Here is a 26,569-nt window from a genome sequence, read left to right as displayed (position 1 = left end):
AAATGAAGTATAAACACAGTCTCTAGAAAGAACTACTTTATGTAATTTCCCAGATTTTCTAACTACATGTAAAATCTATACATATTAACAAAACAGGTTGGTAATGTATGATTCTAATGTAGGCACCAGAATATATGCTCAGCAAGGACTGAGGATGTGCTCTTTTATTTCTGTTCACTGCTGTCTTCCAGCATGTAGAACATGCTGATCACTGATCACAGAGTACATGCTCAATATTCTTTTAACCTAATATAGCTTATATATCTTTTCATGCCAATAAATATGATTCTGCGACATTTTCTGTGATTATACAGTATTCTACAGTATAAATATACCACAGCTTACTCAGTTGACCTACTATTATTGAATTTGTCATTTTTGTACTTTATTCATTTTGCCTATAACAGTATTTTAATCAATACCCATGCAAAGAAACCTATGACTTTCTTCTTCTTTATGACTTTGTTAGGATAAATTCTCAAAAGTGAAATTGCCAAGTTCAAGTAATCTACTCACAGTTTTAGAGAATTATTACATATTGCCAAATTTCTCTCCAAAAGATTATGTCAATTCACAATCCAGTCAACAGAAATTGGCCTTTTCCCTGCACTCTCATAGATATTAGGTATTACACTGAAAAAATATTTAAAACACAGTTTTAAAAGCAGGTCATTGCATACTAAATGTTGAGAATACCCATTTATGCATGCTATGTTACCAGCCTGGGACACCTTTCTAAATTCTTTTTCTGAGGTGCAAGATCCTATAACCCCACAAGGATAAAATCTTGCTAAAACAGTGTTAAAGAGTTATGTCTTGTTTGTTTCAATTGGGGAGAGATGAAAAGAAAATTCCTACAAATATTCCATTGACATTCACATCAATATTCTCACTTTGACAATCTACCTATTCTACATTAAAATCATTTTCAGTAAATCATATTTTACATTTGGATAGTTTGACAGTGCCCTTTCAAATTAATCCCAAACGTTATAAAACCCAGAAACACTATAAAACTTTGTGGAATATTTGTAGCCTGTTCAATGTTCTCCCCTTATGGTATTAAGTGTGAAATGTCTGTGTGGGAGCTGTTTTTCCAAGGTAAATAGATTATTATTTATATCTCTAGGTGCAAATGCTTTGAAATAATCAGAACACGTTGCAGCTGAATGTGGCCTTACATAATTTTCACAACTACTGCATGTCATGGTGCAGCTTTGATGGTTTGATCTGAGTTTAACCCCGAGTCATGCTTCTTGCTCACATTTTTATCATCCAGTCTTATGTGAACAATACCTCTGATGATATCCAGTTGTGCTTCATTATGTTCTCTGACTTTGACATTCAGGAAAATCATTAATGCTGCTTCCACTGTGTCTGTATCTTCAGACATGAGATTCCTCGCCGCCCCCTGCCCTGCCCCCTTGAAGATATTTCTAGAATACATAGTCTTGGAAGTGCAGAGCCAATGGCTTTGTATTTTTTATATTGCATAGAGTTCAATTTGATGTGATCAATTAATCATTTCCAAGAGCTTTCGACATGATTTTGCTGTTTAAGAAGTATCTCAAAGAAGCACAGTAGCCAACATGAGCACTTATGAAAGAGGCTGGGTGACAGTGTGGAGATTTAAAGAGAAGAGGGGAGTGAGAATTTAAAAAGAAGAGTTAAACAGGATGTTGAGAGAATATATGGGAAACTTGAACTTCGATGCATGCTAGAAAAAGATGATATAAAAGTAGACAAAGAGGCTGGCCTCCTCCTGCAGAGAAGGAGGTTATGGAAAAGCCTGGCCTCCTTCTGTAGGGAAGGAAGTTATAGAAAAGGAAGTTGCCAGAAAAATCAAAGGAGAAATTACAGCAGGAAAGCAGAAGAATGGCCAAGAATCATGCTTTAACAATAGATATAGATTTGAACTGTGGGACTCTGGCCAGCTTAGAGAGATGGGAAAGAACTCGGAAAATAGCTCTTTGATAAAGGCTCATTTGAAACATGCAGTGCCTACTATGGATAAAGGTGGAGGGAAAATAGTTACTAGTGTCAGACTGTTCAAATTAGCACATTTATGTTTTTCTCATTTTAAGTCAATGCTATCTGCCTAATTTCAGAGACATTGAAGTTATCTCCAAATAGTCTGAAAATTTCTTAATGTTTCTAAAGCAAAATTTTAATTCTAAAATGTTATACAAATTTGTAGAGGCAGACAGCGTCTAATGTTTCAAAAACTCACATATTAAATGATATTTCCGTTAACTGTTTTTATTTGTTTGGAATTTATTACTCATCTAAAGCAGCCTCGTTTAATGGGAAGAGATTGAGCTGTGGAGACTCAAGTCCCAGCAGCTGTATTAACTGCTGTGTAACCTTGGCAAACTTATCTTCTTCAAACCTCATTTTCTGTATCTATTACTAGAGACCATATCTTCTCAGTTTTGAGAATTAAATAAGATAGTGTACATTAAATGCCCGACTCAAAGTAGGCAGAGAACTAATGTGGGTTTTTTTCTCCACCACTTCTCTGTGCAATGTAAGAAGGGTCTGCAGAGGCGTATGAAAGTAAACATACCATAAAATTACACAATTAAGTTTAAAAATGAAGGACCACCATTAATCGAGGGGATTGGCTTTATCAGGAATGTCAGATGAAATGAACGTTAAGAGTTAAGCCCTAAAGTTGTCTCAATTTCTTGCTGTCTCTATTAGGATGCTTTCGCTTACAGGCAACTTCAAACTATCAAATAAATTTTAAAAAAAGAAATTTATAGGCACATGTGGCTGAAATCCAAAGGTAAGCGGACTTGAGATCAGGCTTGATCTGTTTACTTAAATGATGTGGGACGGACCCGTTTTCCCACTCTCTCCGTTTCTCGATTCTGCTTCTTTAGTGCTAAAAACATTGTGTGAAGTCTTCCTACTTCATGGACTTAAGATGTCTACCTTGTTCACATTCAGGTTTCTTTATCATTTAGATGTCTAATCTCAAGTAACTACTGTGAATGGTTGAGAACCTGAATTTCATACATTCTATTTCATTCACATGTAGCAGAGTACGTTTTTCCATTCTCAAACAAAAATCCTGAGCTTTAGCCTAAATGAATCAACTTAGAGCACTCACCCACTTTTATCTTAATAAGTGTGGCTGGAGATATGGGATTATGTCAGTTAACTTAGGCCTGAGCCATGTATTTTGCTTTTAATACAGAAGTCAAGCCAGTTACCCTTGGAGCACATGGGCTGCCTTGGTGAAGGGTGGAACCGGTACAGAAACGGGAATGCTGTTACCAAGAGTGAGAAACATACATGCCGATAGGCTTAAAGGGCAGATATCCACCAAAGTCACTACAACTAAATGGGGAATATTGGGTATGTGTGTGTGCGTGTGTGTGTGTGGTGTGTGTGTGTGTATACAACATATGTATGTGTGTATATATTGCATATATATGTATATATATGTGTATATGCGTATATATATATTTGTATATATGTGTATATATGTGTGTGTGTGTGTGTGTGTGTGTGTGTGTGTATAAAAATAAAAGAAGGAAGCTTGAAGTTCATCTTCTACTTCCAGAAATTAAGTTCAAGGGAGAGTTTAGAATTGTCTAAAAAAAAAAAGACACTGTTTAATAGTGACAGTGTTTTTAGTAATAATTCTGCTAGATTAGGTCAGAAACACCAGTCAAATAACTAACTTTTTTATATACATATTTTGTTTTGTGATGTTTTAATTTAATAGGAGACATGATTTGGAAGATCTAGAATAGATTGCTAATGTATCCATTAGTTTTTCAAGCAAGGCCATTTTAAATGCTTAAGCAGTATTCCATTGCCGTCAATCTATGATTTAGGTTTCTAAGAAGGGACTATAGTTCAGCATTCTGAGATTAAAAGCGAGGCAAGGTCTGTTTATGCTTAAGATGTGCAATCTGAAGTGCCTGCCATTCTGTCGTGAACAGTTGAGAACCTGACTCGTCTCAGCGCTGATGTGGGGAATCCTGTGACCCGAAAGTGCTCCCGATAAACACTTTGAATTTTCTCCAGCAGCTGAGCCTGAGCCATATGACATACAATGTGTGATTTTCAATTAGGGGGAAAAAAAAAAAAGACATTCATTCTTAGAAGAAGCTTAGATGGCTTCTGGGACATCTGGTTTCAAGTGGCATGATAGTCTGCACTCTCAAATAGCTATATTAATTGGCCTATACAATGGGTTATTTAAGATGAGCTATTTAAATGTTAGGGAATGTCTACTAAATAGTGATTTTAGTTTTGGTGTAATTAATGGTGAACTAACCTTCAAAAAGTAATCAGCTAAATTCAGCTGCTTCTGCCAGATCGAAGCAGCAGTAGTTAGCATACTAATTTGGCTGCTATCATAAAGGCCAAAAGATTTTATTATTGTCCTATACAGCAGTCCCAGGGTAAAGTAGGCCTGGGCAGGTTTTTCAATGTCAAGGGTAGAGACCCCTAGTCTCTCTGGTGTCCTTAATATTCAACTCCCATCTCTTGATCTAAATAGCCTCTCTAGAGTTCACTGCATTTCAGCCAGTGAACGAGGGGGAAAGGGAAGGGCACAGAACTTTCCTTGTAGGATCATGACCCAAAAGTTGTCACATCGCTTCTGTTCATTCCTCATTGACGAGAAAGTAGTCTCATGGCCACACCCAGAGCTGGACAGCATAGTGCCTAGTTAAACCTTCTGTTTCTATGGAAGATGAGTACAGATATTAAGGAGAAAAGCATCAGGCTCTGGCATTGAGCCTCTGAAGAAAGGAGGCTGCTTGCTTTCTATCCACCAAAGCTAAGGTATATCTTCTTCTCTCAGTGAATGTACCAAGTTGTCCAACTACAAACAGTCAGGATATAAGATTCCTCTACATGAAAATAATGTTCTGCTGCAGTTACCATGGGTTATAGAATTCAGCATTTAAAATAATTATAACACGTACTGTTTCAGATTTTTAAAAATGCACATTTTTGAACATTCGAAAAATATAAGGAAGTTAACAATCAACCATAATTCCATTAGCCAGAGATGGCCTTGTCAAGAGTTTGGTGCATTTCCTTTATGGCTTTGCTCCATGAGACTTTTATATTTATATAATTAGACACAGTTTTGCATTCTTTAACGTGATAATATACATTTTTCTCACTTCATTGAAATGTGATTCTAAATGTCATTTTTAATGTTTTATTTAACATGTGGCTAATGTCAGATGCTTAGAGTTTCTAGTCTTTGTTGGTATTAATAATGCTACTATAAGCATCAGTGTCCATATGTTTATGTCTGCATCTCGAATTATTAAATATAGTCTTAAAATGAATTTGAATGAAAGAGTAAGAGCATTTAAAGACTCTGAATCTATATTGCAAAATAGCTTTCCACAAGACCGAAAATTTCCCCTGCTAGTTCTAGTAGTCTCGCATCACCCTCACTAGCACTGTCGTAACTAAATAAATTTGTCTCGTTTACTTGTGTGACAAAGGACATTTGTATGCCCTTGAAGACTGATGAGCTTGAGTATATTTTCACATGTAATGTTTTCACTACATTAAATTCTATTTTGGTCATTTATCCATCCATTGTTTTAATGCAAATATAAACTATCATAGGTCCGACTGTGTTAGTAACTAAAGCAGGAACAAAGTGAATGTATGTCTCATTTAATGACATGTACATTTAATGACACCAACCACTTTGATTCAGCCAAGAATCTTCAAGAATTTTTTTTTGAAGAAGTGGGTATCGAATTGCTAAAATAAATGTTGCCTCATTTCTATGCCAAGGCTCATGGAATTTTCTTAGAGGGGAGATTTCAAATTCTCATTTCAAAGCACATTAACTATGAATTTAGATAAAGTTCTAACACATTCGATTATGTGATTTCCAAGTCCATGGCAGATTAAAGTTAGAAAAGAGCATCAGATACATTAACAACAAATAGTGGTCGCTTTGAGAGTGACAAAAAGGAGAGAAGGGGCGGGGGGAGAGGGAGAGAGAGAGAGAGCGATTTGGTGGTGTTTATAACACACACAACAACCACCTAAAATTCTGTTTTTAAAAGTTGTCACGTAACAGAAGTGTTTAATTAAATTATGGCTGATCTATTTAAAGAGTATTAAGAATTTCCTTTATATTAGTTTTACAAGGAGTATACTATCACAGAAAAATAACATTTCTAGTAAGAAAAAAGCTGGATATAGCTTTGAACATAGAAATTGATCACAAATATGACTTCAAAAATTGGAAAGTGATGTCTTGGAAATAAATGCACTAAAATATTAACTATGATTTGTTTAAGGTGCTAAGATATTTTCTCTACTTTTTTCTGTATCTTATAAATTTTCTAATATATGTATATGTATTACTATAATAAATAGAATTAAAGTTTTATTATTAAATAATATTCTGGAAATTTTAAGGATAAATTATTTTTGTAGATGTTATATATACAAGAATTATACAATAATTTGTGCTTATCATGATAGCCAAGTTAATAGGAAAAGATCAAATTTGGTTCCACAGACTCTACTGCAGAAGACAATAGAACAATTAAATTACAGTTTCCTTTATTAAACAATAAGTTACATTGAATATATTTCTACAAGTGCCAGTTTTTAAGTTACTGTCTCTCAGATCCAAACCCGCCCTTCTGAGCTCCACTTTGTGATGTCGGAGCTGGCTTTCTGGCAACCAAATTTGTGCTTTGCCAGCTGCTACTGTTAGGTTGTTCCCATAGGGGTCACCACAGGGCGTCTGCAAGGCTGGCACAGGGAGAAGACATGCCTTCCTCTCAGCTCGCCATTCCTGTCGGTGTCTGCCTGGTGACTCTTCCTAGCTCTGGCAACTGGGCTTCATTCCCGTATCGGCCTTCTCTTAGTTCTTATCCTTTAATGATTCCAACCACTTCCTTTTGCTCCCCAGCCCTAGAGTTAGTACATGCTTCTTGCAATTGCTATTTTTGTGATAACTTAGTGTTATCAACTTTATACCTAAGCTATTCTCTATAATTCCATTCTGTCTCCTGGCTACACTGACCGATATAATTTCCTAAAGCAGAAGTACCTATATTGATAGAAATAATTTTCCTAGTAGTTAATGTTAGAAGTTAATGTGGATATATATGTGGTAACTCTGGCAGAAGCTTTCAGGGCTTTGCTTACTCTGCAAAGAAATGACTTCTGTATAGCATATATGTACTTCTGTATGGTTAGGGGATATAAATCATAGTTCTTCTCATGCACCAGCATAGCTTCCTTATCAACATTTTAAGGAATGAAAATTTTACTATATATGCTCTATGTGTGTGTGTGTGTATGTGTGTGTGTGTGTGTGTGTATGTGTGTGTAAAATGTGATATGAAGACAAAGAAGAAAAGCACAAATTTAATGTGATTGTAAAATCGATCAATCGTTAATTTTTAAAGTAGATTTTCATCATCCCACTTGGATCTGAGTTCAGTATTAAATTCATTAGTTAGCAAAATACTTATAACACCTGATTACATATTTATCAGCTCAAAAGTATTTACATGGTGTTAGCATTGTTCTCAACAAGTTTGTCCTAGGCTTCCCACTGACCCTCTCCCTGCTCCAGCCATCATCACAACTCATCTGCTAGTATAATACCACCTTTGACCTGGGTTACCACCTAAAGAATCATCTCAACCTTTTCTTGCATAGAAAGAAAATATACCAAGCCCTCCTGAAATAAATTCCATAAATAAATTGCTGACTTAAACTGACCTCGATTAGCTCTTGAAATTTTTGACTCTCTCCTCCTTTGCCAGTCTCTAGCCATGACTATTTTGATAATTGAATTGTTGAGCCGACTGGCTTCCTGGCTTGCCCCAGAATACATCTCTGGCTTACTGCTTGGCTTTCGTTTTAAATTTTTATTCATGGCTGTGGTTAGTTATATAGTTACTACTTGAAACCTGTTCCTTCCTGTCTGACATCCTTTGATGATGGTTCCTTGGCACTTGAAACTCCTCAAATTTCTGATTGTCTGTCCTTTCATCTTACCTGAGGCCACGGTTAGTTAGCCCTAGCCTTGCTGCTTCCCAGGCCTGCCAGCCTCAAGCTAAACAAAATGAGCAGGAATACCTAAACAAAGTGGGAGAAGCCGGTGACTGACTTTCGCACCTCTGGGTAGCTCTGAGTGTTCAGGGAAGAATGTTTAAAGCCTCGTGGTGCATTTGCTGGTTCTAGAGTCAGATGGACTGTGATCCAATCTCGATTCATCTATTACTAGTTGTGTGACCTTAGGAAACTTTTACCTCTATATACCTCAGTTTTGTTAAGTATAATTTGAATAGAACATATCTGCCTCAAAAATCATTATGAAGATTAACTTGAATAAAGCATGTGAATTGCTTAGAAGGGTCCAGCACAGAAAAGACAATCAAATGTTAGTCATTATTTTTATCATCCCTCAATTATGATACTTGATAACTTTGTCGATCATCTATTGAATATAATCTCTAAATGACTATTTTCCTAACTTAGGAATCATTATGCGAGGAGTAAGTAGACATAGCTTCCCTTACACAACTGTCAAACCCTCCATCTTTATGTGGCATCTATTTCCATAAGTGGAAAAGGGCAAAAAACCATTATTAATAAAATCATTTAGAATCTTATTTCAGCCTTGCGTGTGAAATCTTAGAATAGCCTGTTCCAAAGTCAGGTTGCTAGGTTAAGCAATTAAGAGTCTGAGTTTACAATTTGGGTGCATGTATGAGACAAAGACAACATTTTCACCCATGAAGGCCAACCTGCACATAATTAGCTAACACCTGTTTGTCCTAGATAATGACTCTACAGTGAATGGTTACTAATAATATACATCATATATATGTATATTTGATTGTTAATCTAATGAAACATTTTAATTATCAAATGACTCCAAAGATCTTATTACTTACTGTTGATCACATTTAACTTACTCTCACAGTTTTAATGGGAATTAATCTAATTTTCCATATGAGACTTACTTAAATATATAAAGCATACACATGCACCCAGTGTAACATAGCTGGTGATCACCAGCGTACCTACTCCTCCTATCATTACTCCAAATTCAGCATTCTTTCCATTACCTCAGGGCGATGCTGAACTCTCTTGCTACTTCACAAGATGTGATGTAGTTAAAGGTAACATAATAAAAATGAAACTATTAATATTTGAACGTTTAATACCTTAATATGAAGAAACCCAGTAACCTACAAAATCAAAGTAATTATAGAGTAACAGTATGATTGATTTTGCCATTCAAAATGTTGAGTTCTCTAGCTTCAAAAAGGGGAAAAAAAAGTTATAACAATAGCCAAGGTTTAAGTGTTTATTATGTGCCTGGCAATACAGCAAGCATTTATAGTCTCATCTGATATACTTCTCATTAGAATTCCACAAAGGAATTATAACTTTTTCACTATATAGATGAGAGAAAGAAAGCTTAAAGCTTAGAGAGGTTAAACAATTTGTCTAAAGTCGCACAGCCTCTAGATAGGGAAGTCAGGATTCAAACTCAGATAAGTTGAGTTCTGAGCCTGTATTCTTAATCACAGTGCTATATATTATTTTTTTATGCTTACATTTTTTTAAAAAAATTTTCAGTTATAGTGTCATACAATATTATATTACTTTCAGGTATATAACAGTGGTTAGAGATTTATAAAATTTATGAAATAATCACCCCAATAATACATATTCTTGATTTTATATAATTTAGCCTTCCTGAACTAGTCATTTCTTTGGTGAAGTTTAGGGTAGTGATGATTGGTTCAAACTCTGAAAAGTTTCACTAGTCTTGTGGTAGCTGCTCAGATGCTGTTATCATTCTTGGCTTACAGCAGAAGTGTGTGCATTCTGGCTGACCATACACTTCCAGCTAGCTGTATAAAGTCATTATCCATGATTTAGTTTGGAAAACTTATACTGATGACCAACATTTTCTTCCTGTGTGTGACTGACTAGCAGTTTTGACTTTAAATGCACAGAACGATAGGCAGTGAATAATCAAAATAAGGATCCTTCCAAGCATTATATCTTTTTTTTTTTACCACCTGAACTATTTTTAAGTGTACAGTTCAATATGTTAAGTATATTCATATTGTTGTGAGTATACTTTTTAATATTCAGAACTTTTTAATCTTCCAAATCTGAAACTCTATACACATAAAACTTATTTTTCCCTTTTATTATTCCTCCTAGCCCTTGGTAACCACCTTTCTATTTTCTGTTTCTATGAAGTTGACCTCATATAACTAGAGGCACACAATATTTGTCTTTTTGTGACTGGTTTATTTTACTTATCATAAAGTTCTCATGGTTCATCTATATTGTAGCATATGACAAGATTTCCTTCCTTTTTAAGGCTGAATGATACTCCATTGTACATATATACCACATTTCATCTATCCATTCACTGATGGTCATTTAAGTTGCTCCCACCTCTTGGCTATTGTGAATAGTGCTGTTATGAATATGGGTGTATTAATACATCTTTGAGACCCTGCTCTCAATTCTTTTGGACATATAATCAGAAATAGTACTGCTGAATCCTATGGTAACTTTAATTTTTTGAGAATCCTCCAAACTGTTTTTCATAGTGTTTGCACCATTTTTCAGTCCTACCAGCAGCGCACCAGGGTTCTAATTTCTCCACATCGTCACCAATATTTGTTATTTTCTGTAAAACATTATGATATTTTTTCATTTTTTTGATAAAGCAATATATATTCGATTTCAGAAAATATAATATTACTGAAGCTAATACTTGTAAGCAACAATATGGGGCCAACATATTTAAATGTTTTCCAGCCTTTAAAGTGTGTTTCATTTCAGAAGCTGAATACTTCCCAGAACATTCCTTGAGTAAATGAATAACTTGCTCTTTCGAACCTAAAACACATATTTGTTTCTTCATTCTTTTGGCTACCAAGCTCTAAAAGCTTCTTAAAATTAGTCAGAGGGAAACAAGTGGGAAGGTGTAGACTTCTCACTTCAACAGTCTGCTAAAGATGGAAGAAAAAACGGTGCTATTCAAAGACACCGTGTACTTAGAGATTTAGAATTCAGGATGGAAATAAACCCCCAGAAATAGCAAGTATGTTTGAAAGAGCACTCACCAACCCACTGCTGCAGGAGGCTGAACTACAAGGAAACATGCCCAGTATCCCATGAAGCTGAGAAGTAAGTTTCTGAAATCAGGCCTTTCTATTTTTTTTTTTTTTTTTTTATTTCTCATTTACTTGAAATGTCAATCATTAGTTGGGGAAGGCAGAGTCCTGCTGCTGAAGCATGGAAATTAACCAAATGGTAGATTCTTATGCAAATAACGGTGGGTTTGGATATTTGTATAACGTCTCTTCTGTGGTGTTAAGTACCAGAAATTGCCAGCCTTTGACTTTAAGAGCCCTAGTTATGTTAGCCATCTATAATATTTTGATTCTATGGTATGAGTTTTAAAAAATACTCTTTAAAATGTTTATCTTATTTCCATTAATATTTTTTTATTTTTCTTGTTTTCATTTCTCATTTAATTAGTTTTTTCACTCTAAATATGACACCAAATGAATAACATGAAATTATAACACGTTTAATGTCATATTTATTTACTATAAGATGACGATAGATTCTCAAAAGAATTGCGAGTATGGCAAAAATCAGAATATTTGACATTTTCTAGGCAATGGCAGATAAATTTTCTAATGCTATCAGATACTTTATGAAAATAATTGATAAGAAACACAGCAAGATACTCATGTATAGAAAAACAAATATTAGTCAAAACTCAGGATAGCTCACTTGGAGAGAAATAAAATGAATAAAGACCTCTTAGGTAAGACAAGGTTATGTGGATATATAAGAATAAAAGTTAATAATAAGCTAAGCACAAGGCACTTGTTCTGTGTGACAGCTAAAAATAGCACACCTGGGAACAATGAAATTTTCTTTCCCAGGTTTATGTGGTGTTATGGTTATCTAGCATACAAAATTTATGGACATATCTGTCAAAACCAAAATATCTCTGCCATTGTAGAACTTACTATAATTTCTTCTTGGTGGTAAGTGTTCAACCATGGAGAATACTTTTGTTTTTAAATAAAAATAGAGATCTCTTACATTTAAGCTTAGCCTTTGCTAATCTTAAAGAGCCAAATTACTTATTGACTTTATGAGTAAAGCTTAATAATAACCAAATTAGAGGGAAAATGCCGCATTTATAGGGAAGGAAGCTTATAAAGCAACAGCAGTGTTGTATTTCTTATTTTTAGAAAATCACTGCTAAAGCTTATTACTTGACCGGCATGCTTATTTTATAAAGGAATCCCTATAATAAAATGAGACTTTCGATGAGTCTATGGACTTAGTCACAAAGTGGTCATGAAACAAATTGGATCATTCTTAGAGAAAATTAGGATTGAAAAGAGAAAATTAGAGACCTTTGACTTTTCTAGGGGCCTTTTTAGTAATAGTTGGAGACGATGAATAATGTTCACTATTTTATTTCTTTCTAGTCTAGAAAAGTATTTTGCCAATGAAATAACAAGGGGGCACCCTTTTCTGCTGGGCACTAACAAGAGCCAACAAGCTCTTTGACTGACTTTGTTTCAATACTTTTTTCAGGTAGTAGAATTTATCCACGGAGTTCTATAGAACTTGGACCAAGGATGTCTGTATACAATTACTCCAAACTGCCTGCCCCTCGGATGTCTTCTAGGCTTTTCTTTCACTCACTAGGTTTCTTTTACCTGAGACCCCTTTTTAAACCATACAGGGAATTAGCTACTATGGCATCATGCTGATTACCTACAAGGGTATCTGGTTTCCAAAGAATAGACTGCTTTGCTATGCCTCCTTTTTGATTGGCCAGTGGGCTGCAGCCAGGTCCCCTTAGAGTCCCTTTGAAGACTCTTACTTGCCTTGAAATGAGGAGGAATCTCTCCCTAACCTTCTCCCCAAACCATGTGAGGGTGAGCGTAGGAGCACAATATACTGCCCACTTTCTCCAAAGAAATTCTCTCTTGGCATCTTCCATGTCAACTGTTTTATACCTTTAAGGTGTATGATGGGTAAATGCTGGTCAGTGTTATAGTCTCTTAGCATCACTTTTAGGATGTGGAGATATTGGATACCCACTCCACAGTTTTCAGTCTTGGAGTCCTCAGCCAAAAGTGAAACAAAGCTCCACTTGCATACTTTCTATGCTTCTATTCTTCTATGACATGACATAGTTATACTATTTTTTTAAACTTATTCCCATAAGATTAAAAAAGAACACTTTATTGAGGTGTGGTTGACATATAAAAGCCTGTGTGTATTTAATGCATAGAGCTTGATGAGTTTGGAGATAAGTATGGACCCAAGAAACCATGATCAAAATCTATACCATAAACATCTATCACTTCCAAAAATTTCTCCCACCCTTTTTACTTATTTTTAATAAGAACACTTAATATACGATCTATGCTCTTATGAAATTTTTTAGTATCAACATACTATTGTTAACTATAGAAATTATGTTGACCAATGAATCTCTAGGGTTTATTCGTCTTGCATAACTAAAGCCATACTCTTTGACTGATTCTTCTCTCTTCCCACCACCTGCCACCACTGCCAAGCCACTGGTAACTACCATTCTCTCCTCTGCCACTATGAGTTTGACTATTTTAGATTCCTTGTGTATGTAGGATCGAGCAGTATTTACTCTTCTGCATCTGGCTTCTTTCCCTCAGCATAATGTTCTCCATGTTTTAGTTAGGAGGAGAGGTTGTTCTTTGTGAAAAAGACTATTTAAAGTTACTTGTAGTTAAGCATATAACTTCTATGAGCTGATTATTAATTAGAAAACACTGTTTTCCCTCAAGATTTAAGCACAATTCATAAGTCTAGGTTTTTGGGGTTTTTTTTCACAAATATTTTTACTTGATTTTATTAAGTCATAAATTTAACAAATTAGGTTTCCCTGAAATTTACTTTTATTTACAATTTTAGTTAAATAAACTTTTAAAAATATTTCAGCCTATACTTACAAGTGATTTTAAACAAATTTTAAACAAATCACTTTTAAAAAGTGATCTCTATGTGATTTTTAACAAACACTGTAAATGAGTAATGAGGCAAATTTAAAATGTAATAAGCCAATACTTTCTAAGCACTTAAACGACTCATAACTAACAAATAACATCTATGGATGTAGTAAATTAAATTCCTCTACGCATTTCAAACATCTTAAAATCATGACTGGAAGCGAGACTTCCAGTTAAAGATGGCAGATTAAATACAACCATAAAGGTCTCTTCCATTTCGATACTCAACTAAAATGACAGTAAAGTGAATTTTTATAAAGAAAGAGACATAGGGCAAAAGGACAGAATACTTTAAGAGGAAATAACAGCAACGATATTTTGGAAGCAGGAAAGCAGATGGCTTAAATGACCCAAGAAAATTAAGGTAACAGTGGGAAAAGCTAAGAAGCACCAGATTCACAGTGCAGAATTTCCCAAAAGATAGCTCAGGATATTGATTATTTCATAATGTAGGAATAAAGGTAGGAATAAAAAAGTCTGTCTACAAAGTGGATTGACCCATGAGAAAAGACCTAAAGTTATTGACAGAAAGAATTCTCCTAGGAATCAGCTCCCTCAGAGGGTCTGACAGTGGAGACCACAGCTGACAAGCCTCGCTGCCAATCAGCTTTTATAGTGTGCCACCCTTAAATAGGAAAGCTATTGAGATATATTCTTTAATTTAAGCACTCTTAAATTAAGAAAGCTGCTAATGTGAGAACATTGACCAAACCGAAGACACACAAAAAAAAAATTGGAAGGAACAGAAAATATCAGGAAAAAAAGAAAAACTTCTAATAGCATTATTAATATTCTCAGCAGGAAACCAGAATAGATTGTTACAGAAACAAAAAAATAAATAAATAAAAGCTCTAAGAGAATAAATATATGTTGAATAAGTGAAAAACCTAGTAAAATCTTTGAAGGAAATTTCAAAAGTATAATAATAAGAGAAAGGGATGAAAATAAGAGAAGGATAAATATGAAAATTAGAGGGCCAGTCATGGAAGTGCGTCATCAGAACAGAAATTCCAGAGATATCGAAGAAGAAACAGAGTAAAGTCAGAGCAAAAACTCACAAAGGATCCCCAGAACTGAAGGACATGAGTTTGTAAGTGAGAGATCTCATCAAGAACAATGAATACAAATAGACCCACACCTAGCCATACTATCATGGAACTGGCGACAGAGAAAAGATCCTGAAATCTTCAGGAGAGCGTATTTATTCAATGGATCAAAAACCAGAACAGTGTAGGACTTGTCTACAGCAACACTAGAAGCTGAGAAGGCAATGAGTGGAGTTTGCCTTCAAAATTCTAATGGTAAATTATTCCCTACCAAAAATTTTACTAAAATTATAAATAATACCTAAGCGTAGAATAAAGCCTTTTTCATAGCGTGCTCATTTTTAAAACTCCGTGTATGCCTCCTTTCTTACCCAAGAACATACGAAAATAAAACAAGAAGGAAAATGTTATGGAATCCAAGAAGCAGGAGATAAGAGGGAAGGGGAGGGGATCTCCCGAAGGGCAATTCCACTGAGCTCAACCAAGGTTGACCGCAGTCCAGGCTGAAGCAGGTCCGCATGGAAAGAGTTCAGGATTGGCTCTGGGGAGTGGAAAGGGAAGGGAATGGAGCTTAAATATCAGTAGAGAAAGGCAGAAAATAAAGAATGAACATCATAAATAAGTAAATTGCCTAGTAAAATTAAGTGATAAGTCCTAATGAGTAAAGACTATATCCAGCCAGGTGAAGGGGATCAGGAGTGCCAGGGAAAGAGTGTGTTGCAGTTCTCTTTAATGGTAGTAAGGGTAGGCCTTACTGGGAAGATGGCGAAAATGGGCAAAGACTTTTAGGAGGTGAGGGCTTAGCAATGCTGATACCTGGGGAAATAGAATTCCAGGAAGAAGGAAAGAGTGACCCTGAGGCGGGGGCTTTCTTTATGTTTCAGGAAGTGTGATTGGAAAGGAGTGAGCAAGGAGATGAGTTTGGGGAGACAATGGAAGCCAGATCATATGGCATCTTAGAAGCTTTTATTCTGGATGATAGGACCGCAGCTCTTGCTCAGAATGAAATGAGGAGCGATTAATGATTTTAAGCAGAGAAGCGACAAGATATGACTTATAGTTTGAAAGCTTCATTATATTGGAAAGTGGAGAACAGACTGTTGGACCAGCAAGAGTGGAAGTAGAGAGACCAGTTAGGTAGGTATTGCTGTGATTCAGGTGAGAAATAATGGCGGCTCAAACGAAGATGGCAGTGATGGAGGCAGTGAAAAGTGGTTATGTTCCAGATATATTTTAAATGTAGAGGCAACGGATTTTCCTGATGGATAGGAAGTGGGTGTGAGAGCATAAAAAGGAAATAAAAACAAAATATGGTGTCAAGTAATCCTCCAAGGCTTTTGGCCAAGGTAAGTGAATGTAAAATGGGGAAGATGAGGGTGGAACAGGTTTGTAAGGAATTCAGAAGTTTATTTCTGAACATACTGAGATATTAACTAGGCCTCCAAGAGGAGATATAGAATAAGCAAATTGGCTATACAAATCTGGAATTCAGGGTGGAGGGGAATTGTGCTGGAAATAGTAATTTGGAAGTTTTCAACATATAGATGATAACAAAAACTATAGATGAGTTCACTAAAAGAGTGAGCATCAAAAGATGACTGAGAACTGAGTCCTAGAGATTCCAGTGTTGAGGAGAAGATCTGGCAGAAGGAACAACCGATGGAGAAGGAGGAAAACCAGGAGATCATGGTGTCCAGGAAGCCAGTGGAGAAAGTGTATGAAGAAGGAGGTAAAGGTCAATGTGTCAAATGAGAACTAAGATGACCATGGGTTTTATCGAGGTGTCGATAATTGATAACTTTAACAAGAACAGAGCAGTGGTCGACCTGCAAGACCAATCTGAGTGGATTCAAGAGAAAGCATAGGAGGGGAGGAATTTGAAACTGAATATAGAAAGTTTCAAGGAGTTTTTCTGCGTAGAGTTGCAGAAGAGGAAGAAGAGCTATTTATGTTGGGTAAATTGGGTCAAGAGAAGGCTTTTTTTAAGAAAGGAGAAATAATATTTTTTATGTGGACGAGAGTAATCTAGTAGAGAGGGAAGGTTTGATGACGTAGAAGAGAGTGGAGAATTTCAGAAGGATTGTCTCTGAAGAGGTGAGAGAGGAGCAGGGATAAATGAGCTTAAGACAAGAGCAGATGAGAAGGCCAGTGGGTGTGTGCAGATGTTGGTAGGTGGGTCGATGCGGTACTGAGCGTCTGTGGAAGTCCTCTGAATGCTTTTCCTTTTCACTAAAGAAGGTAGCAAGATCATCAGCCGAGAATATGGATAGGGGAGGAGCCTATTAGAAAAGAGGAAATGGTGTGAAATCATCTTCTAGGGGAGTGGGAGAGTGCATAACTAGGAAAATACAGCCCAAAAGCCAAGCAGCACTATAGGTCTACTTGAAGTTCATGGTCATAAATATCTCTGGAAAGCTTGCTTATCATGACTGTATGGTTACATTTGAAAATACAACGGAATTTTAGTTATGGTTGTTGTTTTAAGATGGTCTTTGAATAATGAATGTTCTCAAATAATAGGCTAAACTCACAGAAGTCCAAGCAGGCCGACGAATAATCAGTGTGCTTCTGTTTGATGTGTATGCACATGTGTGGCCTCTGCTGTGTCTAGATAAACTCCACAACCTGGCTTTTCTTCTCTCTCTCTCTTCTTGAAACCTCTCTGTTTGTACGTTTGTCCTTTACTGGCACATATCTAGGTGGAAATGTTAATATTTAAACCATTATTTTTGAACTAGGGAAAAGAAAAACAGTACTAGAATGCTTGAGAACAGGGAAGGGAAAGATATAAATTTAGATAAGCAATTACTCAGAATTATAGGCCCATGAAGATAAAGCCAGCTGAACTGTGTTCTAATATAAACAATAAAGAGAGCAGCATGATGGTGTGGAAATTCAGCGTCTCAAAAGGATTCCCAAACTATATGGAGTTACTTTTGGTGGCTCTGCCAGGTATTAGGTTAACTGAATACTGAAACTCTTGTTTAATTTTTCAAGCCTTGCTTCTTGGTTTTCATTTATTTTCAAGAAATTTATATAATTCTTCATTTACTTTTAAGCCAGCAATTTATCGTAATACGATACAATAGTTTAAAAGCTTCCTTTCAGGGCTTGTGTGTCTCATCTGCATGATTTTAGGCTGATTAGTTAACCTCTAGCTGTTTGGTGTTTTACTCACAGGGTTGGTTAAATGGTATTATTATAGATAAATAACCTTTTGCTACTTATTCCCAACATTCCCATGGTCATATAATTAATAAACAGTGAAACTGGAAGTATTACTACCACCACCTGAATCCTTAAATTAAATTCTTATGGGTCCCATGACTAACTGCTTCCTCGTAGTTGGAGAGAAAACTAGAAGGCACGAATAAGTTTTCCTTGATCTTTGAATTAAAAGCTCCATTTTTACAGAAATAAAAGACAGTTTACATTTTATTTCTCTGAGGATATCAGTTTTTCCTTTATCTCACAGGATGTAATGACTTGATGGAATATTTAAATAAAAGTTGTCAGTTCTCCGGAAATGAGAGGACACCTGGGCATTAGAGAGATACATTTTTGGCACACTGCTGCCCCCTGCTGCCTGATATGTAATTTTGCTTTTTTACATGTACCCTTATAAAGTTAGCAAACTATCCTATATTATAGGAACATATTAATGAGGAAACTGAGACCCTGAAAAAGACCAAGGCGACACAAATAGTGGAAGATTCTGGATTAGACTACTGAAAAGTCACTTCTTCCTGCTTTGCCGTATTAAATTAAAAGCCAACAGCTTATTTATCGGATGCCTGGTGCTGTTAGAAGCACTCAAAATGGAGAAGTGAAAACCAAGATCTCTGCACTGATAAAACTCCTATTCTTATATGAGTAAATAGCCAATGAATAAGAAAAATATCAATGAATAAATTAAAGTTATGATAGGTGTACTACATAATAATATTTGACAGTGACTAATATTTTGAGTCACTATAAGAACAGAAAGTTAAAGGCAGTGGTCAGAGTTCTTTCCGTGAATTGCCTCAGCGATTCTCACAGCAACTCTCAAGTAGCTACTTTACCTTCCAGATGAAGATAGTAAGACAATGCCAGGCTGATCCTAAGAAGTAGAACCAAGGTTTGAAACAAAACCACTGTGACTCCAGAAGTGATTAGGGCCCAGCCTCTCTGGGGAGATGATAGTAAGATGAAGAGAAGAAGCCAAGCTTTGGAAGATATAGGGACCAGCATCCCAGGCAGAAGGAAGAGCGCATGTGAAGCCCCGGAAGTGGATGTGAATTTGAAGTGTCGGGTATGAGAAAAAACAGACCCAAGCTTGTCAAACGTATGTACCCACTACCTGCAGAGACCCGTGTGGCCGTATTAGAGGAGCATTCAGGGACAGCAACAGAGGTTGGCTCATGCAGAGGACATTGGATTTTATTCTAAATTACAAGAAGCCCTTGGAGAATTAATCAGTTTTAACCTTATTCCTGATATAAGAGACGACTCTGGATATTGAAGAGAAAACACATTATAGGAGGACAAGAGTTGGTAAAAGGCAGCTAGTTAGAAAAACAGTGACCTCTGTCCCACCCGAGCTTCCCCTTCTGCAGGCCTCGCATTCCTAGCTCTCCAGCTGTTCCTCTCACCGCAGCCATCGGCCCGGTTGCTTTGCGATGTTCTCTGGTTTGTCACAGGGTGCGGCTCCCAGCACTGGGCAGACTACTCTAAATCTCATCCAGCATCGGAACAATGATCTCCCGTAATCACGTGTCGTGCTATCACATGCAACCGGAGGCTCCCTCCACTTTTCTTTCTCATGTGACACATTGGGGAGTGGGTTTGGATTTGTACCCAACTAAACTGCCATGTCTTTAGCTTGATCCTTACAAAATCCAGAATCCCACATCGTATAGTTAGCAATAGATTTCTTTTGATACCTCTTTTTAGGAACATATGAAGACCAACTCTCACGTATCTAAACATAAAGCCCTTTTTTGGTCCCTAAGTGATAAGATAGCGTGCTTTTATTTTTAAATACTTCCAAGTTCCCTTTAGTTGAAAAACTTCCTCCTTGCCCAAACTGCGTAAATTGTTCTAAAACTCCTTACCTCCTTCATGTCAACTTTTTCTGGATTAGCACTTTATGAGAGAACAAAACCTTTTGTTCCATGAATGGAGCAGCAGCACTATAGTGAAGTGGCAGGGAATCCTCAGCCTGTTGCCATAAGTTGTGGATATCAATGAAAACAATTAGGACTATCAGAACTAAATTTTCCATTATTTCAGTGAAAATATATTTGGTATCCATATCAGAAAGGAAGTATGTTGAGCTGGTGTAGACCCAACTACAGTATTTAGACAAATTAGGCCTTTATATCGTGCAGAATGGCCAGAGGTAGGCAGCTCAGTGTCCATGAGTCATCATTCTCTGTCTTTCTGTTCTGCCGTCCTGAGCATGGCTTCCATCATCAGCACGGCTGCTAGCGCTCCATCCCTCATGCTCCCTGAACATCCCTTTGGCCCATCAAGCTCAACGGTCCCTGGAACCCCCTTCTTTGTAGCATTGCCGCTCTGCTGATGACCCTACTTTAAACCTTTGTTTTCAGTGCTGTCTCCTGAACAGCCAGTTAATAATAGTCTGAAATAGTCTTCCTCTAAAATGTCGGTCAAATTAGCTTTCTCCTTTCCATCCCCACTGCCTTTCAAGTCCTCATGGCCTCCCACCTGAACATTCCAATAAGTCTTTCTATTCTTGTTTCTCCATTTGCTTTCACTTTAAACACTGTTACCACAGCAGCATCCTGACTTGTCAAAGGAAAAGAACACTTTGCTTAGAGCCCTTGGAATCATAAAAGGGCTTGGCCCCAGCTCTCCCGTTTCCTGACTTACACAGCGAAGGGGACATCAACCTTCCAAAGCTCGTTTTCTAATTCATGAAATGGAGATAACAGTACGCATTTTGTAGGATTGTCATGAGAGTTAAATGAGGTAATTCATGCCAAGAGCTTAACAAAATGCCTGATGTACAGTTAGTATTCAAGAATTGTTAACTGTTACCTTTATCATTAGCTCTTACTGCAGAATACTTGAGGCAGTGGCTGCTGAATTAAAAGCAGAATCCATATTGTCAGAGTCTTACCACCCATTTCCATCATTTTTATAAACACGCCTTAAGCCCTAGCGGTCCTGAAACTCGTCGTGTTTTCTAAGCGTGCCCCCATATTCCCCTGCCCTGTTCCTTTTCAAATGTTTTCCTCTATCTTGAATCTCTCTCTTGAACCCTTTCCTCCTTTCTGTTGCAGCCTTAAAATCTTAAAATCTCTTTTAAGATTTCTTTTGTGAAGCTTTTCCAGATCACTCAACTGTATGATAATTCCAGTCTTTGAATTCGGTAGTATTTCAAGCATATTTCCTGTGTTAACCTCTACCCGCCTCATGACTGTTAGATTCTAATATTGAGATCAAGGAGTAGGACTTGCAAGCCCACTATGTATGAGGGTGCATGTTGACCCTTTTCACAGAAGCACCCAACCAAGCCCATGATCTGTGGCTGTAATCCAACCTGAGCTCTGCTCACCAAAACTGTGCCCAGTGACACAGGGCTGCATCGGCCCAGAGGGCTTCTTTTTTCTTTTTTCTTTTGGTCTAGTTGGCATAAAAGTATCATATAGATTACTGGGCCAAGAATTAATTACACTCATCTTTGCATCCGAGATACCACCAGCACCTAACACGTAGCACAGGAGCATAGACATGGTGGGTGCTTGATTGACACAGTTTGATCTATTCTGATTTAACCAAGTCAGGTTGTGGAAAATAAGATACAAAACATAGGTTTAGAGTATACTTTGTCATTTTCCAAGGATGTATGCAGAAAGGAATGGAGTCAGGGTCCTACCAAACCTCACTGAATAGCCGCCATATCTCAACCTGAAACAGGAGAAGTAAAACAAAGTGTCTATTAAATTTGAAGATTTAATTTTTTCTCTTAACTGGCAGTTTATAGGACATGTGGCTCTGTCTATTTTGAGGGCTAGTTTCTTCTTTTTTTCTCCAAAAAGTAAATCTCTAATGGACGTGTCAGTACCTCCTCTGTTACTGTGTAAGAGGAAGTCTTGACATCTTTTAAATTAATTCAGAATTACATTCATTCATCATCTAATTCATCTGGCAGTTTGTAAAAGTGGTCCTGAAACCAGCAAAGCTGGGGGTTGTCCTCTTTGTTAAGTGGAGAATGACGTCGGCTCCCACAGAAATCTTAGAAAACTCTTTCGTGCCCCACTCTTAACTGCTGCTTCCTATGTCTATTTCATTTTAAGAACTTTATTATTTATTTGCGTCATATCTCTTGCTTAGAGACATCTGAAAGTTCTCATCCATCTTTCTGACTTCAGTGTGAATGAGTTCAAACCCTCTTCTAAGAGCAGGTGTAATTAAAAAGAATAAAAATCATTTGTACTTAAAATACAAAAGGATGCCAGCCAGGGGTGACACGGGGCATGGAATTTGGAGCCCAAGGTGACACTGGTGAAAATGGACTGACTTGCATCGCTGCTAAGAGTCAGAACAGACCCATGAAACACAAATAGCAGAGTTGGCACAAATGAACCAGAACTGATCTCTTGTTCATCAAAAAGTGCTCCATCATTACACAGCCCCCTGTGCCTTCAGGGGAAAGTACTGCTCGGGAGAGGAGGTGGCCAGCTGGAGAGTCTGAAACTGGAAAGCACCTGCTGGTTCAAACAGGCAGCTCCCAGTTGACTCCAGGAAGCCGCTGCCCTACAGAAATGCCTGCCCACAGTTTTCAGTGGAGGTCGGCATTCTGGATTTTTATGCAAATCTTGTTCTTTAAGTGTGGGCAATTAATTTTTAAAAATTTGTGAAACTTATAGACAAAACCATACTCTTCTGTGTAAAAGCCAAGTGTGGCCTGTGGACCTTAAGTTGCAACCCTTCCTTTAAAATTATTAAAGACCCCTGGTCCCTGGACTCTGATGAAGGAGCATGCACAGAACTCACTTTTGGCTTTATTAACAACCAGTCATATCAGTACATTCTCCATTCGAATAGAGGCGTCATTTCCCTTTAAGAATTCAAGAACTATACTAGTCTCCTCTGACTTGGGTTCTCATAACAGGCCACAGACCCCATTTCCAAAAATACTCAAGTGTGTATTGAATTCTAATTGTGGCACGTTATAGAGAATCCGAATACCACACTCGAAGTTCTGTTTGCTGCCTTTATTGGATCTGCCTCGTTCCCATTACGCCTGTGGGCTCGTTCACGGGCAGGGAGGAAAAGTCCACTTCCACCATTACTGCATGCTGGTAAAAAGTGACCATGTAAAACAAGATAAATATGTGGACTCCTATCCTTTCCTTCCCAAATTTATTGTCTGCCTATAAAGTTTGTTGTGTTCCATACTCATGGACTGCCAAGTTATTTGAAAAACATAGGCTGTTAATAGCCAAGAGCTGCAGAGCAGGAAAATACAGCTGTGTTAGGAGAAGGCCATTGCTATTAGTGGGGATAGAGTACAAAATTGTCCCTTCTATTCGTGGTTTAGTATCATAAACACAAAATGTGTAATTTGTTGGACAAATCGGCAGATGTACGTGAATTTCACAAACAGCTCTTAGTTGTCACCATCTATTCCCTGTCACATACAGCATTGTTCTTATCTTACAAATTAGAGACAATATTTGTTTTTAGCGTTCTGTAAAATTCTGTGGGAATCACTCTTATTAAGACTTGCGGCACGAGCAATCCCTGCTTTCGAGCTCATCCATTTCTTTTCTGTGGACAGATGCAGAAATTTATGCAGTAACAAAACTTCACTGCTTTACTAAGTGTTGGGTTGAATGATTTTAAACTTGGGACAAAGAGGAAACAGGAAGAGTTTTGTTGACTAAAACTGCCTTCCAGTACACAGCCGATTAACTAATGTTTGTACAGCTGTTTGCATTGACACAAGACATGTCTTCATTTTGATAATTGTTATGTAAGTAGTTTTTTTGTTCTCATAGAGTTGTTGCCATAAACTCTCATAGAGAGTTTGTGTAATATGTAATATGCCTAAAGGTTATACCAACAGGGAAGCGTTTCAGAAATTATTCAGACTGCTTATGTATGTGCACAAGCATGTGAATGATGTATTTATGTGGCCTGTGCACACGCGTATGCATATGATTGACACATCTCCTTTCACAAAGGACTTGATTCTGGGTAAAAAGCCACATCAGATTACAATCAGTTAATAGGTCAGACGCTACATAATGCTCTCTTCAGCTTAGATTTCTTGAAATCTTACAAATTGAAGAAGGTGAGACCCTGAGACTTCTAATTTGCACTAGGGCAGAATCATTCCTTTGTACTGAAGGCATGTGAGGAAAACGATTTCACTGGGAAAGTCAAGCTTTTAGAAGAGTTTACTGTATAATTCATAAAGATAAAAAATCTGTAATATTTTGTACTTGAAAACTAAAATTTTTTTAAAGAAATTACTTATCAAAATTAAAACTAGAGGAATTGAAACGTAAGGATAGGGCATGACTTGCTTCCTGCATTACTGATTTGGTTTCTGTTTGAGGTCTATTTTTACAGGTCAAATATTCTTCTTCTCCAGCAAGACTCAGCCTAGGCTTGCCTAATGGCCTGCCCTAATTGACCCAACCACATTCCATAGGGGAGGATCCAGGACAGAAATAGCTAGGTTTTAATGTTGTGAACAGGGCCATTGCTAAAAGCCTCAAGTCAGATATATCCTACTTCTTATGTAGATGGGAACAACATAAACACTAAGCTTCAAGGAATGGCAATTAGTTATTTGTGACAAAGCCCTTTTCACTTTCCTTGCTGAAAGCAAGCAATACAAATTAATTAGTCATCCTAACAAGAAGACAAGCATATTGTTTTTACTACGTGTGATTATGATCCATTCTTGCCCCTTATACCATGACACAGGTATCTTTAGATGAGTAGAACTATGTTGAGAAATTTTCTAAGAAAGAAGGGTGATGACTGGAACCTCCTCTGTTGGCATTTTGGAGGAACTGGCGGGGGAGAAAATAGTGGTCAAAAGTATGGGATTCGGTATCAGATCAGGATATGACTTTTCTAATCCTCCATTTCTATTTTTTATAAAATGGGAATAATAATAAGTCTGGCCTCAGGTGTGGTATATATTTACCAGAGATGTGTTAGTTTCCTGTTGCAGTTGTAACGGATTACCAAAGAGTAAGTACCTTAAAATAGCACAGATTTACTTATTTATTTTATAGTTCTGACGGTCTGAAGTCCAAAATGCATCTCCCTGGGCTAAAGTCAATATTTGAGTAGGGCTGTACTCTTTTCCAGAGGCTCTAGGGAAGGATCCTCCTTCCCACCGCCCTCCACTTTTCTAGCTTCTAGAGGCTTCTAGAGGTTTCTAGATACGACTCTTGGCTTGCGGCCCCCTCCCATCTTCAAAGCCAGCAATGCTGGTCAAATCTCTCTCATATGGCATCGCTCAGACACTGACTCTCCTGTCTCCTTCTCCTCCCTATGAGGACCATTGTGATTACACTGAGCCCACCAGGATAATTTCCCATCTCAAGACCAACTGATTCACAACTGTAATTCCATCTGCACCTTTAATTCCCTTTTTGCCATGCAACATGACATATTCATAAGTTGTGGGGGTTGGGGCAGAGGCACTCTGTCATTCTGCCCACCACACTAGAGTACTTGCCACTGAGTAAACACACAGGGAATGTTGGTAATGTTAGTTTTTGCAATTCAACCCTCTACCCACCCAGAAAGAAACCCTCTCTGAATGTTTTTTGTTGTTTAGGTAAGAAGATCCCAACTGACCAATGTCCCAGAAACCAGATGAGTGTAGAGCCCTCCCCACAATGCTTTTCAATGCCTTTACAAACAGTAGTCTTGGCACTCAGCCTTTAAAGCTGAAAAATAAAGAACAGGATTGTTACATCTGACCTCAGTACACATGGTCTCCAGCTTTCCTCTTCTTTCCCTCTCTACGCTTCTTCCTTCCTTGAAGATATTTTCCGCTGTGGTATCAGCTCACCTACATGTGTCTGGGTCCCCCGAAGAGGACCTTGAGTGCTCACCTTCCTGTCCAGCTTCAAAGTCTCACACATCCAGCCCAAACTGGACAATGCCTCCCTAACATTCTGTGTGTTCCCAAGAACATCTCCAGAATTCAAACGACCGTTTTTGACTCGGGCCGTCCCTCTGGCTTCCAAGGCAGCACCGCTCTTTCTGTCACACAGATGTGAGCACTGAGTCACTTGCCCCCTTTACTCCTCAGCCCCCTCTCAAGTAGTCTTCCTCACTGGTGCTATCCAAGTTCAAGCTTTTGGGGCCCTTGTCTGGACTGTAGGCATAGCCTCCTAACCATCACCTGCTTTCCTTCCTTCACTTATTTGTGCCTTCACT

At 37.4% G+C, this 26,569-nt stretch overlaps 1 protein-coding gene across 6 annotated transcripts in view; it reads left to right on the top strand.

Annotated features, from left to right (window-relative positions):
• OXR1 (oxidation resistance 1) overlaps positions 1 to 26,569 on the top strand; it is a 306,299-nt gene that overhangs the window by 161,215 nt on the left and 118,515 nt on the right. The window contains exon 1 of one of the 6 annotated variants that reach the window (XM_039853670.1): positions 10,949 to 11,196. The exons of the other annotated variants lie outside the window; for them this stretch is intronic. Within the exon in view, the coding sequence (XP_039709604.1) occupies positions 11,184 to 11,196 (13 nt within the window). The 5' untranslated portion in view covers positions 10,949 to 11,183. Of the gene's footprint in view, positions 1 to 10,948; positions 11,197 to 26,569 lie in introns of those variants that run through there. 6 annotated transcript variants of the gene reach the window in all.

This window comes from Pteropus medius, unplaced genomic scaffold (assembly GCF_902729225.1).
Source record: "Pteropus medius unplaced genomic scaffold, Ma_sr-lr_union100, whole genome shotgun sequence".
NCBI lineage: Eukaryota > Metazoa > Chordata > Mammalia > Chiroptera > Pteropodidae > Pteropus > Pteropus medius.
Note: the sequence above shows the minus strand (reverse complement) of the source record. Positions and strands in the feature narration are given on the sequence as shown.